The 15,376-nt window shown below is 36.7% G+C and overlaps 1 protein-coding gene across 16 annotated transcripts in view; it reads right to left on the reverse strand.

The window, feature by feature from the left end:
* Nucleotides 1-15,376, reverse strand: part of HUWE1 (HECT, UBA and WWE domain containing E3 ubiquitin protein ligase 1) — a 200,872-nt gene that overhangs the window by 136,604 nt on the left and 48,892 nt on the right. For all 16 annotated transcript variants that reach the window (XM_073227659.1, XM_073227656.1, XM_073227658.1 and 13 more), the window contains 3 exons: nucleotides 12,633-12,731; nucleotides 11,695-11,901; nucleotides 10,161-10,313 (listed from right to left, as the gene is read on the reverse strand). In XM_073227659.1, the coding sequence (XP_073083760.1) occupies nucleotides 10,161-10,313; nucleotides 11,695-11,901; nucleotides 12,633-12,731 (459 nt within the window). The remainder of the gene's footprint in view (nucleotides 1-10,160; nucleotides 10,314-11,694; nucleotides 11,902-12,632; nucleotides 12,732-15,376) is intronic.

Consider the following 15,376-nt stretch of genomic DNA (forward strand, 5'->3'; position numbering starts at 1 on the left):
AAAAACCCATAGGTTTTCTCAACAAATAATGTTATTTCTGATTCTCATTGTCCTCACCTACCACATGATACTGACAATTAAGTAGACACCCAATAAATTTATCAACCGCTCCACAGAGGCCTATGTGACACCACCCCACTAGATGGGATTTGCTAAAGAATACATATTCAGACATCAGGAAAAAGGCCTGATACTCTTTGAGATGGAATTTTAAGAATTTGGTGAGATTTTGTAACTTTATCCAACAGGACAGACTAGACCAGTGGTTCACAAAGTGTAGTCCCTGGACCAGCAGCCCTACTATTGCTAGGAAACTTGTTAGCAGTATATATTATCTGGCCCTGCTCTAGACAGGCACTGGGGGTCCTAGAATATATCTCCCATGGATAAGAGGCCGGGGGGAACTACTGTTAATAACAATCATTTAAGCAATCCTTCCTGGTGCCTATATAGAATGATCCAAGGGAAGAAAAGAATAAGATAATCCTGAACCACCCAAAAACAACATCAGCAAGAAAACAAAATAATTCCACACTTTGCGTATGTGTACCACATAAAAGTACAGTTTGCAACTTTTACTTTCTAAATGGTCAGAACATTTAATTTAAAAGTATAAAATTATTAGTGTATGATGATCAGCCTGAAAGTATGGTGCTATGATTTGACAAGATTATATGATAGGTGCTGTTGTGGCTCTACACAAAGTACCAAAATAACTTTACAGAGTGCGCTTCTTCCATGCCTAAATGTAAAGCTTGTTTTGAAAACTCAAAACTACCTAATATGGTACAACCCTTGGAAAGGGTATGGCTCCGTATAAGCAAAGAGATCAGATTTCAAACCCCGGTTCTATCACTTCCTTATTGTGGGAATTATAAGCAATCAATTCACCTTGCTTAACCTCATATTCTTCATCTGTAAATTAGGGGTAAGAACTCCTACCCTCAAAGTACCAATAGGATTACATCTAATAGGTATTAAATCAGGTAATAACTAAACCATAGTACAAACAATGGAGTGTTACAGTCATTAAAAATACATCTTCAAAGTATCATTATCAATGCTGACATTAAATTAGAAAAGAAATATATCACACTATAGCTATAAAATACTCCAAGGAGAGAATAAAAAAGTAAAGCTCACCCATCATCTTCTCCCAAATCCAATTCTCTTTAACTTTCCAATTAAATATGTAACTTTCTGACTTTATTAATATATTTTTACTATTGGACTTTTAAAAAACCATAAATGCAGATCTTCAAGTAGCTTTATTTTGCTAAGAGATCTTTTCATTGAAGAGATCTTTCAGGATCATATATAGGCTTACGACATGTTCAATATGATGTTCCAAAAATTTTTCCAAACAATGGTGCAAGGAGAATACTTATACATACATTTTTGTGCACATTTGCATATGTAACATAATTTCCTTAAAATAAAACTACTTGGTGAAATAAAATGTACATATTTTTAAATCACAGATGCTCCCAAATGCCTTACAAAAAGGCATTCATACACCAACAGTTTTGAAGAACCTGTTTCCCTACAACCTAGCCAATACCAGATATTATTCCCAATTAATAGTTAAAAATGTACTTTAACATATATTTCCTGATTATTTCTAGTGTATGCTTTTCATGTTTGATCGACTTTAAAGAAACACTTCCTATTCCTCTATGAACTGTCTGCTCATATGCTTTTGCATATTCCTTCTGGGTTACTTACATTTTTATTGATTTGTAGCTGTTTACATATAATGAGCCCTATTCCTCAGGTGTATATAGTGCAAACACTTTTGCCAGTTTAAGAAGTCATCTGTCTTCCATTTATCAGTTTTAGTATTTTCACATAATGAAAGCTGTCAATTTTTTAAATGGCTTATAGGTTTCTTGACTTTCTTAGAAAATCTTGCCTCATGAAAGATGTTAAAAGTTGCTCGTATCTACCTTTAAATATGCCTCTAAGATTAATGAAGTATTTAGAAATTATGTAAACACATTTTCCCCTCAAAGAGCCAACTGTCCCATTTCTTTAAAAGTCATAAGCAACATGAGGCTTATAATTTCATTCTGTAGACACATTTGTCTATTCCTGTGCCAATTAAGAAAACTTACAATTATTATCTTTATAATATTTTGTTATCTGGTACAGCAAATGACCCTTATTGTTTATCAGTGTTTACCTAGGTATTTTTGTGTATTTCTGCTTTCTGGTTGATGCTATTAACAGGGCACCCACTTGACCGATTACACAGAAAACTGCATTATCCATGCCTATTACAAAACGTATTGACTGAAATAGTCTGCTGCAGGCACTATTTTGCTCTCACCAGTTATCTGTAATGGTAGACCAGTATCTACCAAGTCAGGTGTGTTTGGCCACAAACTCATTTATGCCAGTTGTATACACTATAGTTATGTAATTTAAAAAACTATATAAAACAATGATTTAAAGTGAAAAGGGAATTACTTTTCTAAAACTAATTTGAATATTTTGCAAAGACTAAAAGGCAAGATGCTAAAATAGTGTAAGCTTTTCATGTTTGATCGACTTTAAAGAAATATTTCCTCTTCCTCCGTGAACAGTCTGCTCATATGCTTTTACATATTCCTTCTGGGTTACTTACATTTTTATTGACTTGTAGCTGTTCATATATAATGAGCACTATTCCTCAGGAATTGGGAGAATTGGGGAAAGAGAATGAGGGATTAAGTTATAAAAACCTTTAGTTCTCTATTCAGTTTTCCTTACAAACTGAAGTCTTTACATTGTTGCTCCACTTGAAAGAAATCACAGATTATAGTTACATTTTATGTGACTATTTCTCACTCAAAGTCAAGCCCTTGGCTCTACATTAGAAAGACAGATAAAGATACTGATACTTAGTTTTTAAAAATGTATGTATTAATCACTTTTCTTTAAGTTGCTTTAACAAGATTCAAAATAATCAGTTTACAAACTACTGGCCCTAATTTGATCAAAGAAGGCTTCTATAATTAGTTTTGTTCTAACAGATCTTAAATATTGCTGGTTAGGTTTATTTCCTTTTTCTTATTTATATAAACCACCTGTCCCATTATTGCCTATTCACATTCCTTTCTCCTTGCCAAAAGCAACACTTCTCTCTTTTGATACCCATTTTGTTTTCTCAAAACTGTATGTTGCTTTGTGTATACATTTTTCAAAAACAGTACTGACCAATAAACATTTTTAACTCCTACCCCCACCACAGAGCTATTTTTAAAAGCTATTAATGTTGCTATGTGTATTATTTGGTCCACTGCTTCTAAATGCTATATATTCTATAGTATGCATACACCACGTTTTACTTATCCAATCTAATAATGGATACCTGGGGTTGCCTCCAACTTCTCAACACCACAATGATACAATACTCTCACAGATGTCACTTTATGGAATAATGTGATACCATCTTTGAGATATATGCCTAGGAGTACCAGTCTACACCCTTATCAGCAAAATAAGGGTTCCTATGGTCTCACATGCCTGCTAGCACATATCATAATTCTCCTCATTTCTGCTAATCTCATAAAGCTTTGATAAAGCTGTACATTGTTTTATCTGTATTTCTCTAATAACTAATGAGTTTGAGCATCTACTCACATACTGAATTCCCTGATGTGTGAACTGCCTATCCATATCCTGTCTGTTTATCCTTGTTGATTTGGAGAAGTTCCTTGGATATTCTCCATTAACAGTTCCTTGCCAGTTTTAAAACATTGCTAAACACCTCTCAATTTATCACTGGTTTGTTAATTCTCGTCTTTGGCATTCTCCCTTAATGCTGTCCACAGACTAGCTGCTATCACATTAGTAGTTTGAGTATGTCACTGGTCCATGACAAAATAAGTCTGCACCAAAATGTTACTTGACCACATCAGTGGGTACATGGTTTAATTCAACTGACATTTTTCTTGAAGGAAGCAGTGTGATTTATATTCCACTGTGAGCACCTTAGGAGGAGCACTGAGCTACAATGTTTTTCATTGAAAACAAAGTCTTAATATTGCATTTTAAAAATCTTATTTTTGCTATATAGTTAATGCTTTGGGGTTTTTAAGAATTCCTTCTTCACCAGGAGATCATAATGTAACATTACTTCTTCACTATCTTCTCTTAAACTTAGTTTTACCCAAAGTGGCTAATTTTTTTTGATATCATTGATGTACAATTACTTGAACATTATGGTTACTAGACTCCCTCTATTATCAAGTCCCGCACACATACCACATTACAGTCACTCTCCATCAGTTTAGTAAGTTGCTATAGAATTATTACTTGTCTTCTCTGTATATACTGCCTTCCCCATGTCCCCACTGCCCTAAATTATGTGTGCTAATCGTAATGCCCTGTTTCCCCCCTTATCACTCCCTTCCCATCAATCCTCCACAGTCCCTTGCCCTTTGGTAACTGTTAGTACATTCTTGGGTTCTGTGAGTCTGCTGCTGTGTTGTTCCTTCAGTTTTTTCTTTGTGCTTATACTCCACAGATAAGTGAAATCATTTGATACTTGTCTTTCTCTGCCTGGCTTATTACACTGAGCATACATAATACCCTCTAGCTCCACCCCTGTTGTTGCAAATGGTAGGATTTGCTTTCTTCTTATGGCTGAATAATAGTCCATTGTGTATATACACCACTTCTTTATCCATTCATCTACTGATGGACACTTAGGGTGCTTCCATTTGGTGGCTATTGTAAATAGTGCTGCTTCAAGATCTTAGGTGAAAAGCTTTCAGCTTCTCACTGTTAAGTATAATGTTGGCTGTGGGTTTGTCATATATGGCCTTTATTATGTCGAGGTACTTGCCTTCTATTCCCATTTTGTTTTGAGTTTTTATCATGAATGGATGTTGAATTTTGTCGAATGCTTTTTCAGCATTTATGGAGATCATGTGGTTTTTGTCCTTTTTGTTGATGTAGCGGATGATGTTGATGGATTTTCGAATGTTGTACCATCCTTGCATTCCTGAGATGAATCCCACTTGATCATGATGGATGATTTTTTGATGTATTTTTGAATTCGGTTTGGTAATATTTTGTTGAGTATTTTTGCATCTACGTTCATCAGGGATATTGGTCTGTAATTTTCTTTTTTTGTAGTATCTTTGCCTGGTTTTGGTATTAGAGTGACATTGGCCTCATAGAATCAGTTTGGAAGTATTCCCTCTTCTTCTACTTTTCAGAAAACTTTAAGGAAGATGGGTATAAGGTCTTCACTAAGTGTTTGATAAAATTCAGCAGTGAAACCATGTGGTCCAGGAGTTTTGTTCTTAGGTAGTTTTTTGATTACCAATTCAATTTCTTTGCTGGTAATTGGTCTATTCAGATTTTCTGTTTCTTCCTCGGTGAGCTATGGAAGGTTGTATTTTTCTAGAAAGTTGTCCATTTCTTCTAGGTTATCCAGTTTGTTACCATATAATTTTTCATAGTATTCTCTAATAATTCTTTCTTTTTCTGTGGTGATTTTTCCATTCTCATTTCTGATTCTGTTTATGTGTGTAGACTCTCTTTTTTGCTTGATTAGTCTGGCTAGGGGTTTGTCTATTTTGTTTATTTTCTCGAAGAGCTAGCTCCTGCTTTCACTGATTCTTTCTATTGTTTTATTCTTCTCAATTTTATTTATTTCTGCTTTAATCTTTATTATGTCCCTCATTATACTGACTCTAGGCTTAATTTGCTCTTCCTTATCTAGTTTCATTAATTGTGAGTTTACACTGTTCATTTGGGATTGTTCTTCTTTCCTGAGGTACACCTTACTGCAATATATTTCCCTCTTAGCACAGCTTTTGCTGCATCCAACAGATTTTGTGTTGTTGAATTATTGTTGTCATTTGTCTCCATATATTGCTTGAACTCCGTTTTTCTTTGGTCATTGATCCATTGGTTTTTAAGGAGCATGTTATTAAGCCTCCATGTGTTTGTGGGTTTTTTCATTTTCTTTGTGTAATTTATCTCTAGTTTCCTAATGTTGTGATCTGAGAAACTGGTTGGTACAATTTCAATCTTTTTGAATTTACTGAGGCTCTTTTTGTGGCCTAGTATATGATCTATTCTAGAAAATGTTCCCTGTGCAGTGCACTTGAGAAGAATGTGTATCCTGTTGCTTTTGGATGGAGTGTTCTGTAGATGTCCGTAGGTCCATCTGTTCTAATACGTTGTTCAGTGCCTCTGTCTCTACTTGTTTTCTGCCTGGTTGATCTGTCCTGTGGAGTGAGTGGTATGCTGAGGTCTCCTGAAATGAATTCATTTCATTCTATTTACCCCTTTAATTCTGTATTTGTTTCACATATGGTGGTGATCCTATGTTGGGTGCATAGATATTTGTAATAGTTATATCCTCTTGTCGGACTGACCCCTGTATCATTATGCAATGTCCTTCTTTGTCTCATGTTGACTTTCTTTGTTTTGAAGTCTATTTTGTCTGAAACAAGTACTGCAACTCCTGCATTTTTCTCCCTGTTAGTTGCCTGACATATCTTTTTCCATCCCTTTACTTTCAGTCTGTGTATGCCTTTGGGTTTGAAGTGAGTCTCTTGTACGCAGCATATAGATGGGGTCTTGTTTTTTAATCCATTCAGTGACTCTATGTCTTTTGATTGGTACATTCAGAGTATTTACATTTAGGGTGGTTATCGACAGGTATGTACTTATTGCCATTGCAGGCTTTAGATTTGTGGTTACCAAAGGTTCAAGAGTAATTCCCTTACTATCTAACAGTCTAATTTGACTCACTTTGTGTGCTATTACAAACACAACCTGAAGGTTCTTCTTCTTTTTTTTTCCTCCTTCATTCTTTGTATGTTATGAGTCATATTCTGTGCTCTTTGTCTATCCCTTGGATGACATCTATTTAGCCTTAGGAATACTTCCATCTATAGGAGTCCCTCCCAAATGCACTGTAGAGATGGTTTGTGGGAGGCAAACTCTCTCAACTTTTTATCTGAAAATTGTTTAATCCCTCCTTCAAATTTAAATGATAATCTTGCCGGGTATAGTATTCTTGGTTCAAGGGCCTTCTGCTTCATTGCATTAAATATATCATGCCACTCCCTTCTGGCCTGTAAGGTTTCTGTTGATTAGTCTGATGATAGCCTGATGGGGTTTCCTTTGTGTGTGATCTTTTTTCTCTCTAGCTGCTTCTAATTGTCTGTCTTTATCCTTGATCTTTGCCATTTTAATTATTATATGTCTTGGTGTTGTCTTCCTTGGGTCCCTTGTGTTTGGAGATCTGTGCACCTCCATGGCTTGAGAGACTATCTCCTTCCCCAAATTGGGGAAGTTTTCAGTAATTACCACCTCAGTGACACTTTCTATCCCTTTTTCTCTCTTCTTCTTCTCATACCCCTGTAATACGAATAATGTTCCATTTGGATTGGTCACACAGTTCTCTCAATAAGTATTCTTTAATTCTTAGAGATTCTTTTTTCTCTTTGTGCCTCAGCTTCTTCATATTCTTCTTCTCTAATTTCTATTTCATTTACTATCTCTCCTACTACATTTAATCTGCTTTTAAATTCCTCCATGTTATGTTTCATTTCATATATGGAATTTAATGATTGAATCTCCAACTTAAATTCATTCCTGAGTTCTTGAATATTTTTCTCTACCTCCATAAGCATGTTTATGATTTTTATTTTGAACTCTCTTTCAGGCATATTGGTGAGTTCAGTTTCATTAGGTCCTTTTTTCTGGGGTTTGTGAGATTTCAGTCTGAACCATGTTCTTTTGATGTTTCATATTTCTATGTGGTGCCCACTAGTGCCCAGAAGCTCCTGTCTCTGGAGCTGCTCAGCCCCTAGAGTGAGGCTGGGGGTCGTAGGCGAGTGGGAGTGGAGCTGGTGCCTGGGGGGAGGAACAATCTGTTTCCTGATTCCTGTCTGCGATGCCTGTCTCAAGTGTCAGAGCCAGTGTGCCGAACACACAGGTGTAAGCCTCTGTGCTTAGCGTCTATACCTGTTGTAGGCTGAGCCGCCTCTGGCTGGCCTAATGCCAGCATGGTGATTGCCGATTTGTGAACCGGTGCCAGCAGGCTAACAGGAAGGCACAGCAGGCTGTGTGTCACCAGGGGGCGGGGGGGGGGGAGCCTCCTAGCTGAGTAGGCAGCAAGGGGAATGGGGCACCTGAAGCTCCTCAATGTTCCCAACAAGTTGGGTAGAGCACGCCCAGATAACCTTGTCTAGCTCTCCCCTCCCCAGCGCAGCAAACTCTTTGCAAACCCCACTCCTTCAGCAGCCCTCTTGCTGCTAGGAAGCCTCTCAAACTGCCTGGCATTTCCTTTGTCCCAGAGCGGCCGGGTGTGGATCCCCTGCTCCACAAATGGCCGCAATCTGTCTCTCAAGCACTCCACCTGTCTGAGCTCCCCGACATCCAGTGTAGGTTTCGGCTCCCAAAGCAGACCTCCAAGGCTCAGTGTTCAGCAGTTCTAGGCTTCCACCCTTTCCCTAGCTCCGTTTCTCTTCCTCCAGCTGGTGAGCTGGGGTGGGGGAAGGGCTTGGGTCCCACCAGAAAAAGGCTTTTGTACATTATCGTGTGTTCATGAGGTCTGCATGCAGTCTGGTTCAGCCTTCTTTCTTGTTGCTGTTTTAGGGTTAGTTGTAGCAATTAACTATATTTTCATACTATTTGTGGTTTTGCAAGGCATTCTCTGTGTCACCTCTCACACCACCATCTTGAATCAAGCCCCAAAGTGGCTTATTTTAAAGACATTATACTTGTTGGTACTGTGAATGAGGTCTTTTTTCTACTCATTTTCTAACTGATTATCACTTATACATGAAAGAGCTATTTGTTTCTGTATATTGAGGATTTAAGTGGCTACCTCATTGTACTTTTATTAGTTCTAATAATTTGATATAGTCTTCCAGAAAACCAAAAACCTCAATCCGATCACCTACAAATAATAAATTTTCTCTCTTAACATGTATCCTTCATTTCCTTCTTTCCTCTTGTTACACTGATTAGGACCTATACTACAAATTTAAGTGGCAAAGGTAATAGTGGCATTTCTATGGTACTTTCGAATTCAATGGAAATGTTTCAGTTTTCCTGTATGACTTCTGGTAAATAATTTATACATTTCAAGTTTCTTTTCCTAACTTCCTAGGAGTTTACATCAAATTTTGTTCATGTGCTCAATTTTATCAAATGCTTTTGAAGCATCTACTTCTTTTTTGACATGGCTTCTTTTTTCCTTTAAGTGTTACTTGGGGATCCAGTGTTGAATTGTTTTGCAATTTTTTGAATAAACATGAGAAAATATCTACACTATGTTAAAACAGGTTGAATGCCTATATACATATACTTGCAAATGTTAAGAAGAAAACATGCTCTGCATGAATTACAAATGATTAATATTTACTTTATACTTTGTATCCTAGAACTTCCACAAAATACATGTTTTATTTACAATGCATATGAAAATGATTTTTTAGGTAATCATGCACATAAAAATAGACTGAAACTTGAGTTATATTATTTGAGGTGACTTTTAAGCAGCATTTAAAAAGTGAACATGACCGATTTTCTTCCAAAAAAGCTTTCTAGCAATGTCTCTCTCTCTCAAACCTGAGTATGTGTTAACAACTTGCCTCTAGAACACTGGACAAAAGTTTGGTTGAGTTGAACTTTTATATGAAAGCTTTTCCTTCTATTATAATTACTACCATCAGAAACCAATTACTGAGCATAGCATTAAGTTTTATTTTATTCTGAAATGACTCTTAAGGTGGATATACTAAATTTTCAAATGAGAACATTGGTATCAGAGCTAATAATAAGCAAGGCCAGAACTCATATCCAGAACTTACATCGCACCATACTTCCCTCCCAAGGAGAATCTGATTCTGACCTTTCTTTCCAGAAAACAAGTTGCCATTTTTGAAAAATAAGAATCAAGGTTTGTGAGCAGAGATTCATGAAATCACTCAAAATTACTTCATAAAAATTGAGAACACTTCCTAAAGTTTTTTTTTTTTTGGAACTTAATAGCTAAGTGGGCTCCCAGAGTTCTACTCAATTATGCCAGTAATGTTAACTTAGGAACTCATATCTATTTTGACAACTGCAAGAAACACCTGTGGAAAAGGAACTATATAGTCCAATTTTTATGCCCGTCCTACTCTTCACCCATGACTTACCTCTGCCAAATGTTGCAGCCGGGTAAGTAGTGGGGTTCTTTTGTCAGATCCAAGGCGTGTGATATAGTTTGATCTTTTGCTAAATACATACAGAAGGTTAAGGACTGCCAGGACCACTTGCATATCAGAAGAAGCCAATAAAGTTGTTAAATGCTGAAGGGGACAAAAAAGAGCAAATTCATAGTATTAGGCACACTAGGCCCTGAAAACTTAAGATGCCAATGTAGTAATAGATTTATCAACACTTACAAAGTTATCAAGAAGCTTAACAATACAAGTAATATTTACAAATATCTGAGCACCAACAATATGCCCCACCTTGTCCCCAAGAAGCTTATAATCTGGCAGCAAGCCAAAAAGTCCAATAAAAGTAAACAATTGTGAACAGCAATTCAAATTGCACATGTGACCCACAGGAAGAAAAAGATTACAAGAGACAAATGTATTTTAATATATAGTGGAACTCAAGAACACTGTCTCCAGCAAGACTACAAATATCATGAAAGATAATTTTATGCTCCTTTTGTATCCTTTGTGACAAATATAAAATTGGATTAATTAAAATAGTGTGCTTCATATAGAAGGAAGAAATACCAACAACAGCTGGTGGCATTTATGACTGTTACGGTACAGTGTAGGTAAGAGTAACCTGAGAGTGACTATTTTGGTTTTTCTAATATAATCAAAATTGACCAATGAAGTATTTGGTCAGTGTTAAAATCAGTATGCAATTTAGCTGGCAATGAACCCAGGTACTTCTGGTTGCTGATTATCCCAAAGGCCATGGGCTTCCCTCTGTAGCTCATCTTATTTAATTTTCAATAGACTGTTTATATATGCCCACTTAAAACTCTAGGTGTTTATCTATGCCCTACTTAAAATTTTAGTTCAGTTTTCATATCTTTCCCTAAGCCACTTTCTTTCTACTTGTTTGTTCTGATTCTGATGCTGTTTCTTTACTGAAGACTTGGGAAAATTAACACATAACAACAGGGCACTTAATCAATAGTCATAAAGTCTAAAGTTAGGCTAAAGGAAAAGAGTTCTTACAGCGAATTTTTACCAATTCAAAAACTCACTGATTCCTATGCCCACTTTACCCTTTAAGAACACACAACATGCTATTAACATACATTTTGCAGAGGGGAAAAGAGACTGAAAAGTAGCACATTAAAACTTAGAAGAGCAGTAAGAAATTTGTCAAAAAGGTTTGGGTTGGCTCTAATAATCTGAGACAAAGATCAATTCCTACAAATTCCCAAGAATATTTAAATACATGTATTATTACATTCTCATTAATTTCTTGTATCTTGAAATTCAGGGTCAGGTTGACACAAAAGAATCTTCCCATCAACCCCGTGAAGGTTATCTATGTCCAAGAAACATCCTACCATTATCTATGACATAGAAAACCCCAGAGTTCCATAATCAAAAGGAAAGAAACAATTATCAGAGAGAAATAAAATATCAATTTCCTTATTTCTGGACACAAACTATACTAGCAACAGAACACACAGGCTTGGAACTCTCCTACCTCTATGGAACTGTACAGATGCCGGGAAAAACTGTACTCAATAAGCAAGGCTGTGAAGTTCAACACAGCCAAGAGAAGCATTTTCAGTTGTTCTCTTTCTGGCCTGTCACACACAAGCATCCATGACATATGCTCCACTGTTTGTCCAGCATCTGCCAGAATTCCATCGAAGCGGTCCAAAAGATCCACCCAGTGATATAACTCACACTGGGGAGGGGAAGAGAAAGAACAACATATTAAGAGTAAGTTAAAAGTATTTACTATGTGGGTGCTTTGTAGCTGAGCTTTGCTACAATGGACTGCTGAGCATAACATGTAGACAAATTCACTTCCCACCTTTGCTTCTCTTCAATTCCCTACCAGTACAGAAACCCATAAGAAAGATATTACTCAGCCACACGGACCTGAATTCGTTGATATATTTATTCATCAAAGTATGTATGTGCTAACACCAGGTAACACCACAAACCCCACAACACCAGTAGATACCATAAAAGAAAATTTCAGAGGGAAAATTCTGGCTACAACCTAGTCTACAAGCACAAGGACTCTCCCTACCAGAAACCATTTTTATCAGAAGTGTTCGTTTCTAGTTATCTAAACAAAACTGTTTTAAACTGAAAGAAAAAATCCTAAGACTATCTCAAAGTCATAGTGCCAAAACTAAAGGAATTTTTGGCTGAGATTCTTTACCATCACCTATGTAAATGTCCCTCATCCTCAGGTAGCAAAATTTTCCTTTAATGTTTCTTCCAGATTTTTAAACAACCATTCACAGGCTAAAAGCTACTGGTCTAGAGCTACACTAGATATATACCAGAAGCTTATTAATTGTTGAATGAGGCCATCATATTGTGGTTTCTTTTTCTGTATCAAAACATGCAAAATGATGTACTTGTTTAGCAAGCCCTGTCTTCTGGGAGCATGGGTTCACATACCTTTCCAATGTTCCATGTTTTGATCTGCTGTAGTTCCAAGAGGAGTTGCTCATCATTACAAACTTTCAGTTTGTCTATTAAGGCTCTGCAGTCTGCAGGCTGAAAGAAACAAACAGCATTCACAAAGGTTATTTTGGAATTTGAGGGAGACACAAAGAAGAGTAGCGGGAAAAGGAATCCTTAAGCCAACACACTCAGCAATTTAACTGTTGACAGAATATACTCCTTAAGAAAAGTGGAAATCTGCCAGATGATCACTTGGAATTAAAATGGAAATCTTACAATGAAATAATCCATCTATGCATTTTTTAACCTGGATAAGTGTGCAGATAGACAAACTACCTGGAAAGGGAGACAACAGAAATAAAGGAAATAAGCTAAACATAAATAAAAACAAAATGAAGGACTCTGTGTCATGGTCTAAAAGTTAACCAGAATGCCTGATGAGGAATACTGAATCAGAGAACACTGAAAGCCCTAGTGAATTCACAGTTAAAGGTGAAGATTACAGTATTGGCTATATTTTTCTGCAACATTAAACCCTCCAACTGTAGGAAGGCAAAGAGCTTGTGAACTTTGTAAAACTCTGTAAAACTGTATGGTATTCATGGGAATGGGCCTGGATTTGGAACTAAACAAATCTCGGTTCAATTTTTAGCTTCATGTTTACTGTCTCATCATTAGCAAGTCCAACCTCTCAGCCACAGTTTTCTTATCAGGAAAGAACTTAATAATACCTTGGAAATGTGAGGCTCAAAAGTTTGCCACATAAAGTACTTACCTCATGTTAACCGAAGTTTAAATATTGACAGGAAATTATAACAAAGAGCATGGATGGGCTTTGGAATTAGGTAGTTGGCAAGCTACCTCTTTGAATCTTAGTATCCTCTTCTGCAAAATGGAACTAAGAAAACCTATGTATCTAGTATTATTGTTTTGAGATTGACAGTAGGGGTATTTTCAACACCTAAAACAGAACATGGAGCAATAGGGGCTTAAATGGTAAATAGTTTTCTATAAGCTAGGTCCCAAACCTTTTCTCCCTCTAAAGTAAGCATTAAGAGCTACCTCAAATTTTTGTGGCAGTTAAATACATGTGAAATCCATGGCATAAAATCCTTTCATGAACTAGGCCTGCACCTTTTCCTCCTCTCTCTTAAGTCATACAGGTTGAGGGAGAGGTGGTGAAGCAGCAGAAACAGTTAACACAGATAGGAGTCTGAACTACCTGCTTATGCAGTTCACTTATGCCTTCTGGACCTACTCAGGCCTGGAATGAAAAGTACTTCAGTTTCTAATGGAATGCGATTACGCAGATCCAATTTCATGATTCTGTGTTAGATAACCCAGTTCATGATGAACATTTGGGTCCTATAATCAGCTGGTATCATAACCAGGCATTCAAGTCCTTATTAAGGTCCAGTAGCAAGCCAGAAGCTCCTTTTCTGAATGTTAGAACAGTTGTTGGCAGTGGAAAGTAAGGCCCAAATTCTAAGAGTCTTAGCTGCAATTCTCTTCTTGTGGCTTGCCAGAGGCATCACATGGCATCTTTGGCTGACACCTAAGATAGACACCTGGATGTACTAGGTCATAATGTCCATGTAGTAGCACTGCTTGCAGCAGAGCCCTTTAAAGAATCTTTTCTATTTTCTAGACCCAGACCTCACTACCAATTATTTAGTAAATGGATAAAAGCTACATGTTCAAATGTGATATATTTTGACTCCAATATCCAAAGAAGCACCCAATACATTGTTTCTCTTTCTTCATGGTGTGTAGTACAAGATGCAGCAACTTGTCTCTCCCTTTGGAAGGGAAATCTAGCCATTTCCCAAACCCCTGGACCCCTATAAACTTTCCTGATGTGGCAGGCCCTCAAACTTCAAAGGGCACTTTCTGGCACACAAATATCTAAGGTACCTAAGGTGCTTGTGTTTTCTGCTCACGAGACAGTTAGCATAATGAAATCAATTAAATGTTATCAGTACCATGTTCTGTTTTATCAGGAGTATCAAGGTCCTTCTGGATCCTGCAATTTGCAGAATGCACCAGGGACAAAAGTATATCTTTGTTGTCTTGTTCCTGCTACATAAACGCAAACTGAGTGTAATTTTCCTGATGGTACTGCAAAGGAAAGCAGTTCAATGGCTGCATATATTGATTTGTTCCAATGAAGATATCAAATCCAGGGGAAATATCCTTTGCACAGCTGCCAATACACAAAGTGATTAATAAATGCTTTCTTGTGCAGCCACTATGGAAAACAGTATGGAGGCTCCTCAAAAAATTAAAAATAGAGCCACAGTGTGACCTAGCAATCTCACTTCTGGGTATTGATCTGAAGAAAATGAAAACACTAATTAAAAGAACATACACATGTTCACTGCAGCATTATTTACAACAGCCAAGTTATGGAAACAACCACCTAATGTCCACTGATGGATGAATGGATAAAGGTGTGGTATACACATATACAATGGAATACTACTTTTCAGTCATAAAAAAGAATGGAATCTTGCCACTTTTGACAACACGGACAAACCTTAAAGGCATGATGCTAAGTGAAATAAGTCAGATAAAGACAAATACCACATGATCTTACTTATGCATGGAATTAAAAAACAAAAACAAAGTAAAACCAAGCTCACAGATACAAAGAATGGACGGTTGATAGGCAAAATGGGTGAAGGGGGTCAAAAGGTTAAATAAATAAATAAATGAGTCTTTCTTAAAAATAATACCCA

Source organism: Manis javanica, chromosome X, assembly GCF_040802235.1.
Source record: "Manis javanica isolate MJ-LG chromosome X, MJ_LKY, whole genome shotgun sequence".
Taxonomy (NCBI): domain Eukaryota; kingdom Metazoa; phylum Chordata; class Mammalia; order Pholidota; family Manidae; genus Manis; species Manis javanica.